A 17,550-nucleotide genomic window follows, 5' to 3' on the forward strand; every position below is an offset into this window, starting at 1 on the left:
TTAATATTTTTTAATATGATTGATTATGATTATATAATATATAAAATATTATAGAATATTTCATTTTTATTTTATAAACGATAACTGAATATATTAATGTATAATAATATTTCAAACTAATTTCGAAATTAGTATAAATATTTAAATATAATTTCGAAAATGAAGATCTTGTAAAAATCTTTAAAACAGATTTGTTAAAATTTTAAATTAAAATGAAAACATATCAAAAGATATTATAATTAAAGTATTTTAAAAATTCTATGTATTATTAGTTTTAATAAAATATATTTAATAAGATTTCTAAATGATAGTCCAAATTAAAAAATCACACATGAATGAAGTCATAACTTCTATTTTAATATATAAGATGGGTTATACCAAATGTATGTACATATTAAAAAGTTATAGGTTGTCTGTTTTAATAATAACTAAAAGTCAATAAACAATTATAGGTTTTATTAAAAGAACATGGTATACTATTGTGTATAATCTAAAAGAAATCCATACATACATCTTGATATGTTAAAAATAAAGAAAATATACATTGTATACTATTTATATACGTTGAAAACATTAAATAGGATTCACATATAAAAATACCATTAATTAAAATACCTATATAACAACACATCTATCTTATTAAATTAGAAACATAACAACTTCTTCTAGGTAGATTTTTAAGGTGGACCTCATATTTTAATTAAATGCTTATTTCTTATAAATTAAAGGTACCATAACGGACTTCGTAGTTTTAATTAAATGCCCAATCCCTTATGAATTAGACGTACCATATCCAACTTCATAATTATTATTAAACTTACCATAACTGACCCTATACTGATATCTATATTAATACAAACTATACAGTTTCAGTATATAACTGTCGACTATGTCTTATAACCCTGTTAAAATCGGACTGAATTTTAGAAACATAAACACAAAATAATAATCAACCACTAGACTATGCCAAACGAACAAGAATACATTATACATGCTCCAATTTTAATGTTTCAGCGATGGACACATAGATATCAAAACAGATGCTATAAAAATATTTTGTTAAAAAAAAATCACTTCTGAACATCGGTTCATACCACAAGTTCATCTCAGTTACTCATTTTTTTTTCTTTTCAAACTGATCAAACACAATATTTCAATTTGGAAGTTCCTATATTTCTGTTAATAATTGATATATATATCTATAATTCCGGTATATTTCATAACAGAAATATCAAATTTTACTTAACAATAACATCTTTTATTAAAAACCCTTTCTCCAAGTCGTATCAAATATGCATAATATCTTGGTGACCATATTGCGTGATTTGGTATTTATTATAGATTAGGAAATTTCCATAGGGAATATTTGTGTAGTATATTCGATGCATATGATTATTTACATAACCGATATAGATATCTCAAATTTTACTTTGAAATAAATTTTTTTATGAAAAACCATTTCTCCAAGTCGTTTCAATTATGTCTAATATCTCGGTGACCATATACTATGATTTGGTATTTATTATAGATTTCTTAATTGGTTTAGTGAATATTTGGGTGGTACATTCGTTTCCTTGCCCCAAAATTAAACTATAAATACTGGTCTTCTAAATCATCTTTACACATCCACGATAAGCTCCAAAAAAAAATGACGAAACCAAGCACTTTCGATTACTTAATGGTGTCAAACCATTAAGAAACAATTGGCTAATTCGCGTTAAAGTACTTCATGCTTGGAAACAAAACACCAGTTTTGGAGGTGACACATTTGAATGTGTCTTATCTGATGAAACTGTGAGTATTGTTTATTGTTATATTTTAGTTACCATCTTATAGTATTCATCATATAATTTGAATTTTTATGTTATGTAGGGTGTAAAGATTGCAACATATTGCAAAAGGAATCAATTTTTTTTGTCTCCAGCGTGATTTACAGGTTTGAGAGTGGAAAACTATCGATACTTTTTAAGTTCTAGCCGCTTCTGGACAATATCGCCCAACAATTCATCAATACAAATTGATTTTTTCAGGCGACACAGTGGTAACTGAATGTAATTTTCTATCTGATCATCTTTTTCTTTCTCTTTCGAGTTACGATGAGTTAAGGAATATCGACGAGAAGAAAAATATTTTTCTTAAAGGTACACATGTTTATTGATTACTTTGTAATGAATATTATGATCTTATTAAAGTTTTGGACAGATTTTGAATTCTTTTGTCGTAAATTCATTATGTATTGTTGTTCATACAGATGTTATTGGACAAGTCGTGGATCTTCATGGGGTTCAAACGGTTCAAGCTTTGGGGAAAGAGAAAAAGAAAGTTCAATTTCGTTTGCGTGATTGCATGTAAATTACATGTATACGTTGGGACAGAATATTGGTGTTATGAATTACGTTGGTTCAAATTATGTTTCTAAAACAAATATAAACATATATAGTTTTATATATTACAGAGTATAGTAATATTGTACAGTGTTATATTTATAACTTTGTCCTGAAAACAAACCAAACTGAAATATAATATATATCAGAAAATGTTTTGAACCATTACACAAAATATATTAGACGTCAGAATATAATAAATTCACTGAGCAATTATGTAATAATTGTTTAAAAAATTAACTTCATAATGTACACAACAAAATCAAAACACAAGTTTCATAGCAAATTTTGCATTACAATAAAAAAATACAACCCGCATTCGCAAAAGAATGAAAACCCGTCCGACCGGTCGGGTCATGATCTAGTTATGTTATTTAATATGAAACAAAGTATATATAACGTGTTAGAGGGTAAATGCTCTATGACATGTAAGGTCAAAAGAGAAACAACATATATAACTCTAGTAATAATTGTATCTACCAACGTAATAAATATAATATATACGAACAGATCTGGTATACAGCATGATTCCCGTATTTTGAAGATATACATTATATTTCCATTGTTAATTAAATAGTGTAATAAATAAAAATGATTGGTTGGGTATAATAAAGGTTAAGTTAGTAATGAAAGGGTCTAACAACATAACAACATTTTGTAAGTAGAGTTTTTTAAAAAGTTTTCTTTTTAATAGTATAGATCTTAACGTAATATTCAACTAGTTCTTTTCTCATCAATGTTTTTTTTATTGCTAAAAAGTAAATATACTAGAACTTCTATAAATTAATACTCAATAAATTAATAATCTATATAAATTAATAAATTTCGTCGGTCTCAACTTGGACCGGTTCAAAATTTGACACAAATCAATAAAATAATAAGATAATAACTTTTTAGAAAATTATATGTAAATATATGGTCCCATTAAAATTAAAAATTAAAAATTTATATGTATACATATTTTATATAAGTAAGAACCTATTATTATATTATTTATTTTATATTCACAATAAAAATATCTTCATATTATCTTAACGCTTAATATATTTTCGATAATATTTAGTAATATTATATCTAAAACAACATTTAAGTTCTGTGCAATATATATTATATACATCAAATAATATAATAAAACTAATATAAATGTTAAATTAAAAAAAATAACAATTAATGTCTATACACTAAAGTCAAATATTTTTTTATCTTAGAATAAATATATCTTAAAATAAGAAATCTAAATAAGAACTTTTGTAAATTAATATCTCTATAATATAATAAAATATTTCTATAATTTAATAAAATTTCAAAGTCTCAACATTATTAATTTATAGAGATTCTACTGTATCATATAAATGAAGGTTCAGATTTACAAGCTTAGTAGATCTAATTTATGTTATTCCTTGGCAAAAAGCTAAAAAACAAGTTTATAACAAAATGAGGATGAGCTAATTGAAAATCAGTGCATCCACTTGGCCATGAGGTTTAGGAATTGCTTCCTGTTCCTCATAGCAGTGATAGTATTTCACATTTCTCTATCAATGAGCTTGAAGATCGCTGACGGAGACTGAGTAATCTGGTTATGTAGTACGTTGTTCCTTTGCTTCTAGAGGTGATAGATAGTACATTGGACCACAAGCTTCTTGAGTAGAGATGGGACAGAAGTAGATGAACTTCTGATCCATGACAGTAGTTCCTGCCAAGAGCAGAACAGTTGATTAGGCGGGTTGAGCCTTGCAATGGACAGGCGCCAGACTTCAGAGCTATAGACACAGGAGATGAATAGGTGGTCCCTTGATTCCTCATGAGCCGAGCATAAGCAGGAAGAAGTAGTAATTTGAAGGCCCCAAGAAACTAATCTTGCCCTTGTTGGTAATCTGTCCATATTTGCAACCCACATAGTGAAACTATTCCTGGGAATAGATCCTTTAAACCAAATCACATCACCTGCAGGTTGAAGTGGTAGAGAAGGTCTCATGTCCTGCCAAGTGCAGCGGACGTTGAAACTCGATTTCTCATCAATATTCCAAGACAGAAAACAGTTAACGAAACTAGCAATAAAAAAAAAAAAGGAAACAAGACTTGAATGATTAGATTAGCCTATCTAAAACATATAATGCACCTAGGGATGTTAAAGTAGGGTAAAATAACCCAGCCCAGCCATAACCAGCCCGGTTTATATCCGACCTGCAAAAACCCAAAAACATCAAGGCTGAAATTCAAACCCAAAAAATAAACCAATATGGTATAAATTTATCCATGGGTACCCAAAGTATTATCTTATTTATTCTAAAAAGATAATGTAAAATGTTAATATCATTAATGTGAGCTTTAATATATAAACAAGATTTCGCAATTTTATTGAAAACCCGTTTCCGATTTTGGCGGGAAAACCCGTTTACGATTTTAGCGCAAAAACTCGTTTACGATTTTGGCGGGTAAACCCATTTCCGATTATGGCGGGAAAACTCGGTTTTACGGTTTCAGCAGGAAAACTCGATTTTACGGTTTTGGCGGAAAAACTCATTTTTGAGGTTTTGGCGGGAAAACCCGGTTTTGAGATTTTGGCGGGAAAACTCGATTTTTTTGTTTCGGCGGAGAAACCCTTTTGTGGTTTTGGCGGGAAAATTCGGTTTTACGGTTTTGGCAAAAAAACTTGCTTTGCGGTTTTGGCGGGAAAACTCGTTTATGCGATTTTGGCGGAAAAACACGGTTTTTCGGTTTCGGCGGGAAAATTTGGTTTTTCGGTTTCGGTGGAAAAACTCGGTTTGCGATTTCGGCGGAAAAACTCGGTTTGCGGTTTCGGCGGGAAAATTGGGTTTTGCGGTTTTGGCGGGAAAATTGGATTTTGCGGTTTTGGCGGGAAAACTTGTTTTGTGGTTTTTGTGGTTTTGACGGAAAAACTTGGTTTTGCGGTTTTTGCGGGAAAACTCGGTTTTGCGGTTTTCAGTCGGAAAACTCGATTTTAAGGTTTTGGCGGAAAAACTCAGTTTTACGGTTTTCGGGTTTTGGCGAGACAATTCAGTTTTGCGGTTTTGACGAGAACACTCGGTTTTGCGATTTCGACGGAAAAACTCGGCTTTTCGGTTTCGGCGGGAAAACTCATATTTTGGTTTCTGTGAGATAATTTATTTTTACAGTTTTGGCGGAAAATTTTATTTTTTGGTTACAGAAAAAATGTTTTTGTAAATTTTATATAATTTAATTAAAATTGTGAAAATATAATAATATAACTGAAAACCCATGGGTACACCATTACCCTTTTGTATTTACCCAGCATAAATATGGGTTTTAAAATTAATATCCATGATGGACCCGATTAATCTTAGACGGGTAAAAACCCAACCCATTATTAGTGGGTTTGGGTAAACCATGGGTAATTAACATCCCTAAATGCACCATATTAATTTCAATGGACAACAGAGCTTCATAAAGCTGAATAAATGGCTGCTAAGTATAGAGCCACTGGTATCGTACCCAACCCAAGGCAATTTGTTGATGTTTCTGAGTCTATCAAATTTGTTTCTCAGGCCATTGTTTGTGATCATTCTTCTCTCTCTCTCTCTCTCTCTCTCTCTCTCTCTCTCTCTCTCTCTCTCTCTCTCTCTTTTTGTGTGATTCGGTTATTTTTTTCTTTGTTTGTTGTTATGTTTATATATTGGTGATTGTGTGTAAAAAAAACATCAAGGTGAAAGATTTTATGGAGTATTTTCACATTCATATCAAAATGTTGATACTTCTAATAGAACTGTGTGTCTTCTCTCTTTTGACCGCTCTTCCTATAATTTTTTCTTAATCTAGGTGGGAAAAATTATATAGAGCCATTGAAGAACGCAATGGAGGACCCAGGGGGGTTCTACTACTGATTAGATTGTACACAAGTTGGGAGAGCTAACAGTACCAAGATGGTAACTAAGAAGACACGTCTACTACAGATTTTGTTTTTAGTTGTTCCATAACATAACAACTTAGAGAGGAAACGGAGGAAGCCAGTGAGGAGCCCAGAGAGGAAGCATAAAACCTTGGCCACTAGGTGAATCAGAGGTAGTAGGCTTGGGTTTGAAGGAACGTGGGGTTCTAGTGGCGATATTGTAAACACCATAGCCTTCACCATAGGCTTCACCGACGAAATAGATGGAGTTAGAGTTTAAGCCCGGGAATAAGCTGGCCTTGACACAAAAAGGCTCGTTATTGCCGAGGAATATGCAGAGATCACCAATGTCTTCTGTGTAACACATGTTCATATCTTCCTCCTCTCTAAACACCATGAACCGCTTTGTGCCACCACAATTGAATCCTAATGCCTTGATGCTTTGGACATACCTACCAAGCCAAACCAAAATGAAAAAACATGTTAATAATACTACATCCGTTTCAATACGGATAGTTTAATGGTTACATATCTAAGTTTTTTCTATTAATATGTGTGCATTAAAGCAAATATCATATATTATGAATATATTCTTGTAATAATAGCAAGTAATCGCAAAAAGCAAATAAACAAGTAGAATCTCGTACCATTTGACCAGGAATCGTTGTCCTGATGAAGATTCCACAAGGTGTTGTGTCCTATGACAAGAATCTAAAAGCTGCAACTCGGAATGAGAAAACTGAGGAAGGTTGTGAAAGCGCAACTCATGGAACTCAGGCTCCGTGGATTCATGACCATCCCAAGACCACAAGTGGTGCCCACCAGAACTTGGCATGTAGAACCTTTGATCTCTCTTGGAATGCATCAACTTGGATGGTTCAAAATGATCGAATACATTATGAGGCAAAGTGAGATGGACCGCCTTAGTGTCACTCGGCTTATATATACTCACCGGACGTCCCGTAAACTTGACAGCGACAAGGTAGCCTTCTTCCTCTTGAGGAGAAGAGGACATTGCGACGCCACTTACCAAGTCAGATTGACAACTAATTAGATCAGGCCTAGGAAGCAGACGGATGAACTTGGGTTTTGATTTAAAGCTCAAGGGGTTGCAAAAATCACTGATTAGTATGGAACGTTGGCCCCATAGAAAAACTCCCCATCCATGGGAACTTCCCACCAGAGAAGACCCAACCAACTCTTTGGGAAATGGCTTATCACCGACGATGATATGTTCATCTTTGGCCGGATCAAACGTGTGGAGCTGTGTCATTACACCTGGGGATTCTTCATCACCTTTTTCACCACAACAGGTGACACGATACAACAAGTAAGGGTTGGTGGAGGAGGAGGAGAACGTCCGAAGGGTTTGGCATCTCTGTGGGAAGCGTGCAAAGTAAACATAAGAAGAAGAAAAAGTACAAAAACTAGAGAAAGAGATTGAAGAGAAGAAAACTACCATGGCAAGTTTGCGGAGAGAGGGCTTGGAAGAGAGGCTGAGAAGCAGAGACGAAGACATAGCTTGGCCTGCTCTCAAAAGGGTTTCTGAGTGAGCTAGTCTCTTCTTGAGTCTGATCTAAGAACACACAAAGTTCTTGTTTGGTTGGCCACAAGTAAAAAGGGTTTTCTTATGTCTCTTTCTTTTCTCCGCTTTTCCTTTTTTTTTTTTCTTTTTTTTTTTTTTTTAATTTTCTTTCCCTTATTATATAATCTTGTGACAGAGAAAAAAGAAAAATCCTGTGATCAAATTTGTACAAAAGATTCTTTACATTTTTTTTCTTTTTCTTTCTCACCACGCCTATCAATTATTATCATATATTGAACACCCCCCCCCACATTTACTACTTCAACCACATCAGTGTTTTAGATTTTATAATTTTTTATTTAAAGAAAAATGAAGATAGTAACTAGTACAAGTGAAAACCAACATATTGTATAGAGTTCAACACAAATTAGAGACATAATAATCTTGGGGATAACTAGTAACTAGAGAGACATTGGAGGGATCCAGTGAAAGGCGAGTGATGCTGTAGAGAAGGCTGCGGGAGACTTGGGACGGAAGGAACGTGGTTTTCTAGTGGCTATATCGTAAACACCAAAGCCATCTCCTGCAAAATAGATGGAGTTAGGGTTTAAGCCAGGGAAGGAGCTTGCCTTGACACAGAAGGGCTCACTATTGCCCAGGAATATGCAGAGATCACCAATGTCCTCTGTGTAAGACATGACCCTTGTTTCTTCTTCCTCTCTAAACACCATGAAACGCTTTGTTCCGCGACACAAGAAGGTCATCTCCTTCCCCGGTTGGTGGTTCCGAGCGTACCATTTGATTAAAAAACGTTCCCCCGAGGGAGACTCCACAAGGTGTACAGTCTTGGAACATGAGTCCAATATCTCCCACTCGGACTGAGTCAACTCAGGATGGTTGATGAACCGCAGCTCATGCACCGCGGAGCCGGTCATATCCTCCTCGAAGAAAGCATCGTAGGAAAGCAAGAATTGGCCGCCAACACTAGTGGTGTAGAACTTTTCATCTCCCTTTGAATACATAACCTTTGACTGATTAAAATGCTGGAGAGGAGTGGTAAAGAAGACGGAACCAGAATCCTTGTGTTTGCCACCAGGCCTAAAGAAGTTGATCACAGGTCCTAAGCAGTTGACAGCCACTGCGAAATCATTGCTTTGATCAGGTGAACAAGTCATTGCGGCGTTAGTGATGCCAAGCTGTTGGGCAGGATTAGGTTGACCCATGGGATGTAAAGGAATGGTTTTAGGGTTTGATTTGGAACCACAAGGACTGTAGTAGTCGCTAATATATATGACTTTATCTTTCTTATCATCAGACCGGGCCTTGAAAACTACCCAACCATGGGACATTCCGACCACAAAACACTCTTTACGAAACTCCATGGGAAGTGCCTTGTCTCGTACAATCACTTCATCTTCCTTGACCGGGTCAAAATAGTGGATATCGCTTCTTACATGAAGATTCTCATCATCAGGGTTTCCATAAATTGTTTTAGCATACACTAAGTAAGGGTTGGTGGTGATGGATGAGGAGAACATCCGATGGGTTTGGTATCTCTGTGGAAGTGTGTGCAAAGTAGACATCAGAAGAAGAAAAAGAAGAAAACAGAGAGATAATAGAGACAGAGAACTACCAGAGCAAGTTTGCGGAGAGAGAGGTTGAGAAGCAAAGACGAAGCCATAGCTTGGCCTGCACTGTGCCGCTCTCAAAAGGGTTTCTGAGTTAGTCTCTCTTCTTCACTCTCGATCTTAAGATCCAAAGTACTTGTTTGATTGGCCACAAGAAAAAAAAGGGGTACAGTGACGCTATTTAATTTGGTGAAGGCATAGTCTGTCTCTCTCCTCTTTCTTTCCTCTGTTTCCACGTTTCTCTACTTTACTTTTTTGTTCTGTTTTACTTTCCCTTGTTACATAATCTTGTGACGAAGGTAAAGTACAATCTTGTGATAAAATTTTCTTTACTACTAAAAAAGAAAATTCTCTTTCGTCAAAAAAAAAAAAGAAAATTCTTTATTATGCACCACCGTATCCAACTACAGTATTATCATATTGATTGATTACCCCCACATTTACTATTTCAACCACATAAATGTTTCAGATTTCAAAAACTTATAACTTTATTCATTTAATGATAGTACTAGAGTTTATCCCGCACATAGTGCGGGTATATTTTCATTTTATAAATATTTAATTTTAATATTATTATATAAATTTAAATATACAATTTATATTTTAGTGTTTAGTATTTTATAACTTTTTAATTTTATTGTTTAAGTTTCTTATTACTTTATTAATATAGGGGTTTGTTTTATACATTTTACCTTTTTTATTACGTTTTCGAGTTTTCATAATTTGAAATCATCAAATAAAAAATATTCTTCAACATATGATTTTTGAAAATATATAGCTGTAGAAATAAATTTTTAACATATGTTAATAACTTCATTTGTATAAAACAAATCTGACATGATTAACAAATTTGAACCCGTTTTAGTGGTAGATGATAATTTATTTAAATGAAAGCATTATATTATTTAATTACGAAATTAATTAAATAAATATTAAATAAAAATTATTTAAAAATTTAGTAGGATTTTGTTAGATTTTTCTCAACAGATTTTGTTATAACTGAAAATAAAATTCAAATCTATAGTTAAAATTAATTTATTATTAATATTCCTATTAATTATTATATCATATTATGTGATTAATGAAATGGTCCTAGTAGACTTCTAAATAGTAGATAAAAATAGTACTTCTCAGAAGATATAGTAGAATTGAAAACCAAACAAAAATTATCCAGCCAAAGGCCCAAAGTATGTAAAGCATATTTCAAAGGTTATGAAATAAGAACATGTATCTCAACTTCTCACCTAACTTTTTTTACTAATACGTTTCTTATATACCCATCTTTTAGAAACTCTGGGATGGAGGTGGTCTCACCACCCTATCAACTATTATCATACTCAATACCTTACATTTAATATTCCACTCGCATTGTGTCCTTCCCACAAGAAAAAAATCATGTCTCTCTCACACTTTCCTTTTGTCCTCTGTTCCCAGAATATGTTTCTCCACTTTCCCAAGAAAATCTTGTGATCAAATTTGTACACAAGATTCTCTACTATGCAACTAGTATCTTATTTACCATTCTCACATTTGATACCCCACTCACATTTACTATTTCTTCCAGTAGCAACCACACCAATGTTACAATTTTACTAAATTATAGATGATAACACGCGCACATGCGAGAGGATACGTTTTTTATACTAATGTTTGTTTTAACATTTTGCAATACTATTTTTTTTTTAAATGACGAATACAAATGTTAGTCTTTTAAATGTATCATCGTTGTTGGAGAGTTAACGTAGTACAACTCATTTTAATTATTTTTAAGATTTCATGTGCACAAAAAGAAATTAAGTTTTGCGGCTAACACAAATCACAAAAACCAGATAGGAAACATTGATTGTAAAATGACGAAAGAGATTATATTTTCTTCTCTCGATTTTTTTAGTATTGACTCTCCATAAGTGATTTCATTTTCTACTTCTATAAAATTGTGTTTTCGTTCTTGTTTATGTTTCACTGATATGAGTTTTATTTTTTATTTTTAGTTTTTTCTGTGAATTCGATGAATTACATAAGTGTTAATTTAAAAATATGGACATCTGTAAAAATTAGTTCCACTCCAGAAACATATCTAAGAATCAATTTTTTTTGAAGAAAATCACCGGCAAACTCTATTCATAGGTTAGTGTTCAAATCTAATATACCAATTTGTTATAGAATATAAATGCATACTCGAAATATAAATGTTTGTCTAGTATATATTCACCAGTTCGGTATAAAAATCATATAATTCTAGAACAACAAAACAAATTATTTTTTTTATTAACCTACACTTTTGAGTTTTTAGATACTTAAGAGTATACGATAAATATATATATATATATATATATATATATAATAAATGAGGCTTTTCCCCCTCCTTAGAAAGCCACCTCACCAAGAGTGCATAGGGCAATTTGTGACACGACACCTCTATATCACCTTTCGTCTACGATTTAATCTACCAAATAAATGATCTGGCCCCTGATATTGTATTGGGCTTAATAAAAATTTGTTATCATTTTTGCTTGGACTGAACAGTGGCCCATTATCAAACCACCATCCTCTGACCTAGGGCTCTCCGTCGGAGCTGCTTTTTTGTTGTCCTACCCCTTTCTCTTCACCATCTTCGACAACGTAACGGTCCGTATTAATTTCAATCAACAAGGAATCCCACTACTTCCTCCTCAAATTATTGGTTTTGCAACCTCATTTCGTGTATATATAGAGACCTTCTGAGAGGTTGATGCAAATCTTTTACTTCGCTTACATTATTTCTCTAACAAACTGTCTGATCATGTCTCTTCCACACTTTTTTTCCAGAGTTGAGGCTGTTGTAGAGAGATTGATTGTCTTGAAAACAATGCTCTGTCTCTGGGAGGCCAATAATGTTAAGAAAGCCGGTGAGCTGATAGGCGTTGATATGGTGCTCATCGATTGGGATGTACGTTGGTTTATTAATTTATCAACCTTTTCAATTCGTTGTTATCTTATTTCACTTCCCCTCATCAATCAATGTTCACCGGTCTTTATGAACTAAATGTGTTTGGTACTATAAGAAGCAACCCAATTTTTTTAATTTGGTGACGCCCCTGTTGCTATTAGGTTCACGGATCAAACAGTGTTCGTTGACTTAGCTGAATCTATTCACCGCATCCCGAGGGAGAGCTTTCGGTTTTGCAAATAAGACCAACTCATGCTCTTGGCTACCACGATCACAGTTTTGCGAGGTCTGTTTTCATTTGGCAGCCTTCGTACAACTCTATATAATCATCATAAATAGCACACAAAAATACCATGATAAATAGCACACAAAACTACCATGATGACAGTAGTGTTAACATTGTAAAAGGAATAATAGATTATAGATTACAGTAGTGTTTCTTATATACCCATCTTTTAGAAACTCTGGGATGGAGGTGGTCTCACCACCCTATCAACTATTAGAGCATATGCAATGGTGAACCTCACCATTGAATCCTTAAGAATATTTTAGTAATATATTTTTTTTTTTGGTTTTTGTTTGAATAGTTAAGGATTCGAATAAAAAATGGTCGTCCAATGGTGTTTCCGAAGATGGATCCTTATGGAAAAAAAATATATATTTTTTTTTAAAACTAAAATTGAAATTTGTTTTTAAAACTGAAATTGTAGTTTGTAGTGCTTTGGTGATGTTAAATCAGTTGGTTAAACTTAAACCAAGACTGGTTATGTCAATTGAGCGGTCAGATTGAAGAGGAGGCATCCAGTTCAGTTAGACGGTTTAACTCTGTGTGTGTACTTCTTTTGTGTTTCTTGTTCTTCTTCTTTGAGAGTTTGATTGAGAGAGAAAACGATTGTGTGTGAGAAGTGTGATCACACATTCGTGAATTTGAGCGGGAAGATCCTAAACAGATTGAGATTAACTAAACAAAAGATAAAAGAGAAGAGAATGAAGAGAAGCAAGATTGTAGTTAGCTAAACAGATTTAAACTTACAAGAGTAGAGGAAAAAGATTTAAACTTATAAAAGTAAGTTGATACTCGAGAAACACAAGAACTTGAGTCTAAACTGAACTGATCATACAAGTACATTGTAGCAAGGAAAACAAGAAGATAGAAGCTCTAAACAAGTCCGAGATACATAGCTAAAGAGACACAAGCTAAAGAGACGGAAGACATTGCCTCTGTTCCTCCTGAAATAAAAAAACAAGTTTCCACGTCAAGACTTACTAATCTCATTGTCATCAGCATCACCCGCGTCGGCTTCTTCCTTGATGATGTGAGGATGTGTATACTGAATCTCACAACAGCTAGGACCAAAAGGAGTGACATGAAACACCATGTCTCCTTCGTGTTTGAAGATGACAAGGTCACCGATTTGAAGGTCATGTGCTGTGGTGAAATCTTTCCAACCTCTGGTGAGTGTCCTGTCTTCTTGTATCACTTCCCAAGTTTGATCTGAAGCGTCTGATCTTAGTTTCCATGTTTTCTGGTTCGTCTTCCCTTCTATGTGCTTTGAGAAGAAGGCAAGTGGTATTGTCTACAAGAAAAGGCAAAGTTAATCAAACAAGAAATACATCTAATCAAGAAACGCATGTAAACAAATAGAGAGAGTGAGGTTCTTACGACGCCACTTTGGAAACCAGGAAGCAGCGGCTTAAAGAAATGAGGTTCATGTGGATTCGCCATCTGCAAACAAGAAACGAATGTAAACAATATCAGTATTGAATTGATTCCCAACTCTTTTTGAAATCCTAATTTCAAACCAGAAGAACCCGAAATCGATGCTAAGCCCAAAATTCGAATTAAAACCCTAATTACAAACGCAACAAACCCCCAAATTGTGTTCGAACCCTAAGTTGAAACGATATCGATTGAACATGCAAACTAATATATATCGATGAATCTACCTTGTTCAGTCGACGGAGACAAATCGCCGTCGTTCGCCGCGGGAATAGCCGTCTGTCGGCGCGGGATTCGCCTTCGCTTCGTAGAGAGAGCACTCGCCTTTCTTCGTCGGGAATTTTATTTTTCTGCTTCGGTCGAGAATGACCAGTGTTTTACGCGTAACCAAACCGAAACATCTTCCATCCATTCAAAACACGCCACGTACCCTAAGGATGAAGTCCTAAAAATCCTTAATAACGTATCAATCCTTACTCCTATTATCCAAACAACTATTATTATAATCTTCCTAACCTATGATTAAACGCCAAGGACCCTGCATTTACCTCCGTTGCGGACGCTCTTATCATACTCAATACCTTACATTTAATATTCCACTCGCATTGTGTCCTTCCCACAAGAAAAAAAATCATGTCTCTCTCACACTTTCCTTTTGTCCTCTGTTCCCAGAATATGTTTCTCCACTTTCCCAAGAAAATCTTGTGATCAAATTTGTACACAAGATTCTCTACTATGCAACTAGTATCTTATTTACCATTCTCACATTTGATACCCACTCACATTTACTATTTCTTCCGGTAACAACCACACCAATGTTATAATTTTACTAAATTATAGATGATAACACGCGCACATGCGAGAGATACGTTTTTTATACTAATGTTTGTTCATTAAATGGTTTTAACATTTACAATACTATATTATTTTTTTAAAAATGACGAATACAAATGTTAGTCTTTTAAATGTATCATTGTTGTTGGAGAGTTAACATATTACAACTCATTTTAATTATTTTTAAGACTTCATATGCACAAAAAGAAATTAAGTTTTGCGGCTAACACAAATTACAAAAATCATATAGGCAACATTGATTGTAAAATGACGTAAGGGATTAGATTTTCTGCTCTCGATTTGTTTAGTATTGACTCTCCATAAGTGATTTAATTTTTTCTTTCTATAAAATTGTGTTTTCGTTCTCATTTATGTTACTCTCCAAAAATTAGTTCTACTCCAGAAACATATCTAAGAATCAATTTTTTTGAAAAAAAATCACCGGCAAACTCTATTCATAGGTTAGTGTTCAAATCTAATATATCAATTTGTTATAGAATATAAGTGCATACTCAAAATATAAATGTTTGTCTAGTATATATTCACCAGTTCGGTATAAAAATCATCTAATTCTAGAACAACAAAACAAATTATTTTTTTTATTAACCTACGCTTTTGATTTTTAGATACTTAAGACTATACGATAAAATATATATATATATATATATATATAATACTTCACCATTCTAGTATACGTAAATTATGTATAAAGTAAGAAATGTTTGATTTATTAAATGATAAACCAGAAAGGTTATAATAAATAGTTCAGATCTTTTATTCTTACAATTATAATAGCTTGATAGGGTATTAGGGAGAAACAAATATAAGACGAATGATCTAATCTCTAATCTTCAAACAAACTTAAAAGAAGGTGATTGGAATCTTGTCATGTTATTTCATTAAAAGCTTTTTAGAAATAAAAATCAAGACTAAAATATTTAATCTGAATGAAATAATATATATATAGTGCTTCCAATATTAAAAATCACTTCGATTTGAAGAAGTGTAATTCTCGGATTATCAGGATCAAATAACATATTAGAAACCACATATTTTAAAAATAATTTGTATACATAAAAGGGTATACATTAAAGTAAACACATAAATCAAAACCAATACCTTTTGTTTATTTACGATCACGTTTTTGGTAAATAAATCAAAACAATCATTTTATTTACTTTATATGGTATATAATTAAACTTTAGCGATATTGACATAGATATATATATATATATATATAGTATATTTTAATATAAATAATTATTATTGACACTTTCTACTCATATGATTTTATTAACATTTGTATATTTTCTGTAACAAAAATTTACACCGTTAATCACAAAACTTTTAATGTGAGATTTATCAATACAAATTTTAAAATTAAAATATTAAGATCTCAATAATTTTTTTATGCAAATTCTGAAATTAATATATTAATATATTTTTATTGAGTACATAATTTTAAATGATATTAATATATATATATATATATATATATATATATATATATATAATTGGAATATCAATTACCGAAACTTCATATTCATACGATTTATGATCATTTGTATCTTGTTTGAAGAAAAAAAAAGTTAAACCATTGATCACAAAAATTTTAATGTGAAATTTATACTTTTTTTAGTAATTTATAGTCATTTTAAAAAATTCAAAATATAACATATAAGAAAAAATCTATTTTTTTATTATATTCTTAATGTGATTGTTTAATTTCTTTTAATAATATAAAATTAAACAAAAAAAAAAAGAGATAGGATACAAAAATTGTTATCAAATATGTAATATTCATAATCATTAATTATCATATATATGTTAATCATATTAAGTAATTTCGTAGCTTTTATTTAAAGAAATAATTGAAAATATTCATTTGTACACTACTAATCAATTTGATAGTTAGTTTAATAAAAAATATAATATACATTTATATAGACCAACATATTTTCTAATGATTCTAAGAATCATCATAGAGATGACACGTGGCTATGAAAACATGTTGTAATGTTTCAAGATTAATATATAAGGGATTTAACGTAACAAATAGTACAATTGTAAACCAAACTATTATCCAGCAAAGATATGTATATAAGTAGAAAACATATGTATAATTCTTGTGACAAATGAAAATGAAAAAATATTGTAATCAAACTTGTACACAATGTTCTTTACTGTTCACCAATTATTTTTTCTTCTCCTCTCCCACCCTTTCATTATCATATTCATGAGCCACACACCAACCACACCAATGTTTTGGTTTCAGAATTTTATAGTTATACTAAATTAAGGTTGTGATTGGTTAATCTTTAGCGTAAGTCAGAGTAAATAAAAAGGTAAAAAGTGGAGTAAAACGAAAGAGGTGGAAAGATGAAAGAGAATAGAAAGGTAGAGTAAAACATTTCTCGGATAAATATAAGAGTAAAATTGTAGTGTTGTTTCATTTTTTCTACGGTACACAGAGTAAACATGATATGACAATTGTTTACATGATTGGTAACTTTATAGCTGAATATCGAGTAAATTAAATTTCAGAGTAAACATTTACTCTATAAATACCATCCAGTCACACTCTAAGAAAAAACGAAAGATAGTAAATGTCATGTCTCTCTTACCGAATGATATATCAACCAATTGGATTATAGTAAAAAAT

General features: G+C 32.2%; 3 protein-coding genes across 3 annotated transcripts; all 3 read right to left on the reverse strand.

Annotated features, from left to right (window-relative positions):
• Window positions 1-6,273: 6,273 nt before the first annotated feature.
• On the reverse strand, window positions 6,274-7,911 carry LOC106331459. Its single transcript, XM_013769819.1, has 3 exons — window positions 7,712-7,911; window positions 6,900-7,630; window positions 6,274-6,704 (listed from the first exon to the last, which is right to left on the reverse strand). Exons 1-3 carry the CDS (start codon window positions 7,769-7,771, stop codon window positions 6,350-6,352), a joined length of 1,146 nt encoding a protein of 381 aa, XP_013625273.1. The 5' UTR covers window positions 7,772-7,911; the 3' UTR covers window positions 6,274-6,349.
• A 184-nt stretch (window positions 7,912-8,095) lies between these two features.
• On the reverse strand, window positions 8,096-9,622 carry LOC106331450. Its single transcript, XM_013769807.1, has 2 exons — window positions 9,411-9,622; window positions 8,096-9,333 (listed from the first exon to the last, which is right to left on the reverse strand). Exons 1-2 carry the CDS (start codon window positions 9,456-9,458, stop codon window positions 8,239-8,241), a joined length of 1,143 nt encoding a protein of 380 aa, XP_013625261.1. The 5' UTR covers window positions 9,459-9,622; the 3' UTR covers window positions 8,096-8,238.
• A 3,968-nt stretch (window positions 9,623-13,590) lies between these two features.
• On the reverse strand, window positions 13,591-14,060 carry LOC106329972 (B3 domain-containing protein REM9-like). The gene is made up of 2 exons (XM_013768556.1): window positions 13,998-14,060; window positions 13,591-13,911 (listed from the first exon to the last, which is right to left on the reverse strand). The coding sequence occupies exons 1-2, from the start codon at window positions 14,058-14,060 to the stop codon at window positions 13,591-13,593; spliced, it is 384 nt and encodes a 127-aa protein (XP_013624010.1).
• Between the last annotated feature and the right edge of the window lie 3,490 nt (window positions 14,061-17,550).

Source organism: Brassica oleracea, chromosome C3 (genome assembly GCF_000695525.1).
Source record: "Brassica oleracea var. oleracea cultivar TO1000 chromosome C3, BOL, whole genome shotgun sequence".
Lineage (NCBI taxonomy): Eukaryota > Viridiplantae > Streptophyta > Magnoliopsida > Brassicales > Brassicaceae > Brassica > Brassica oleracea.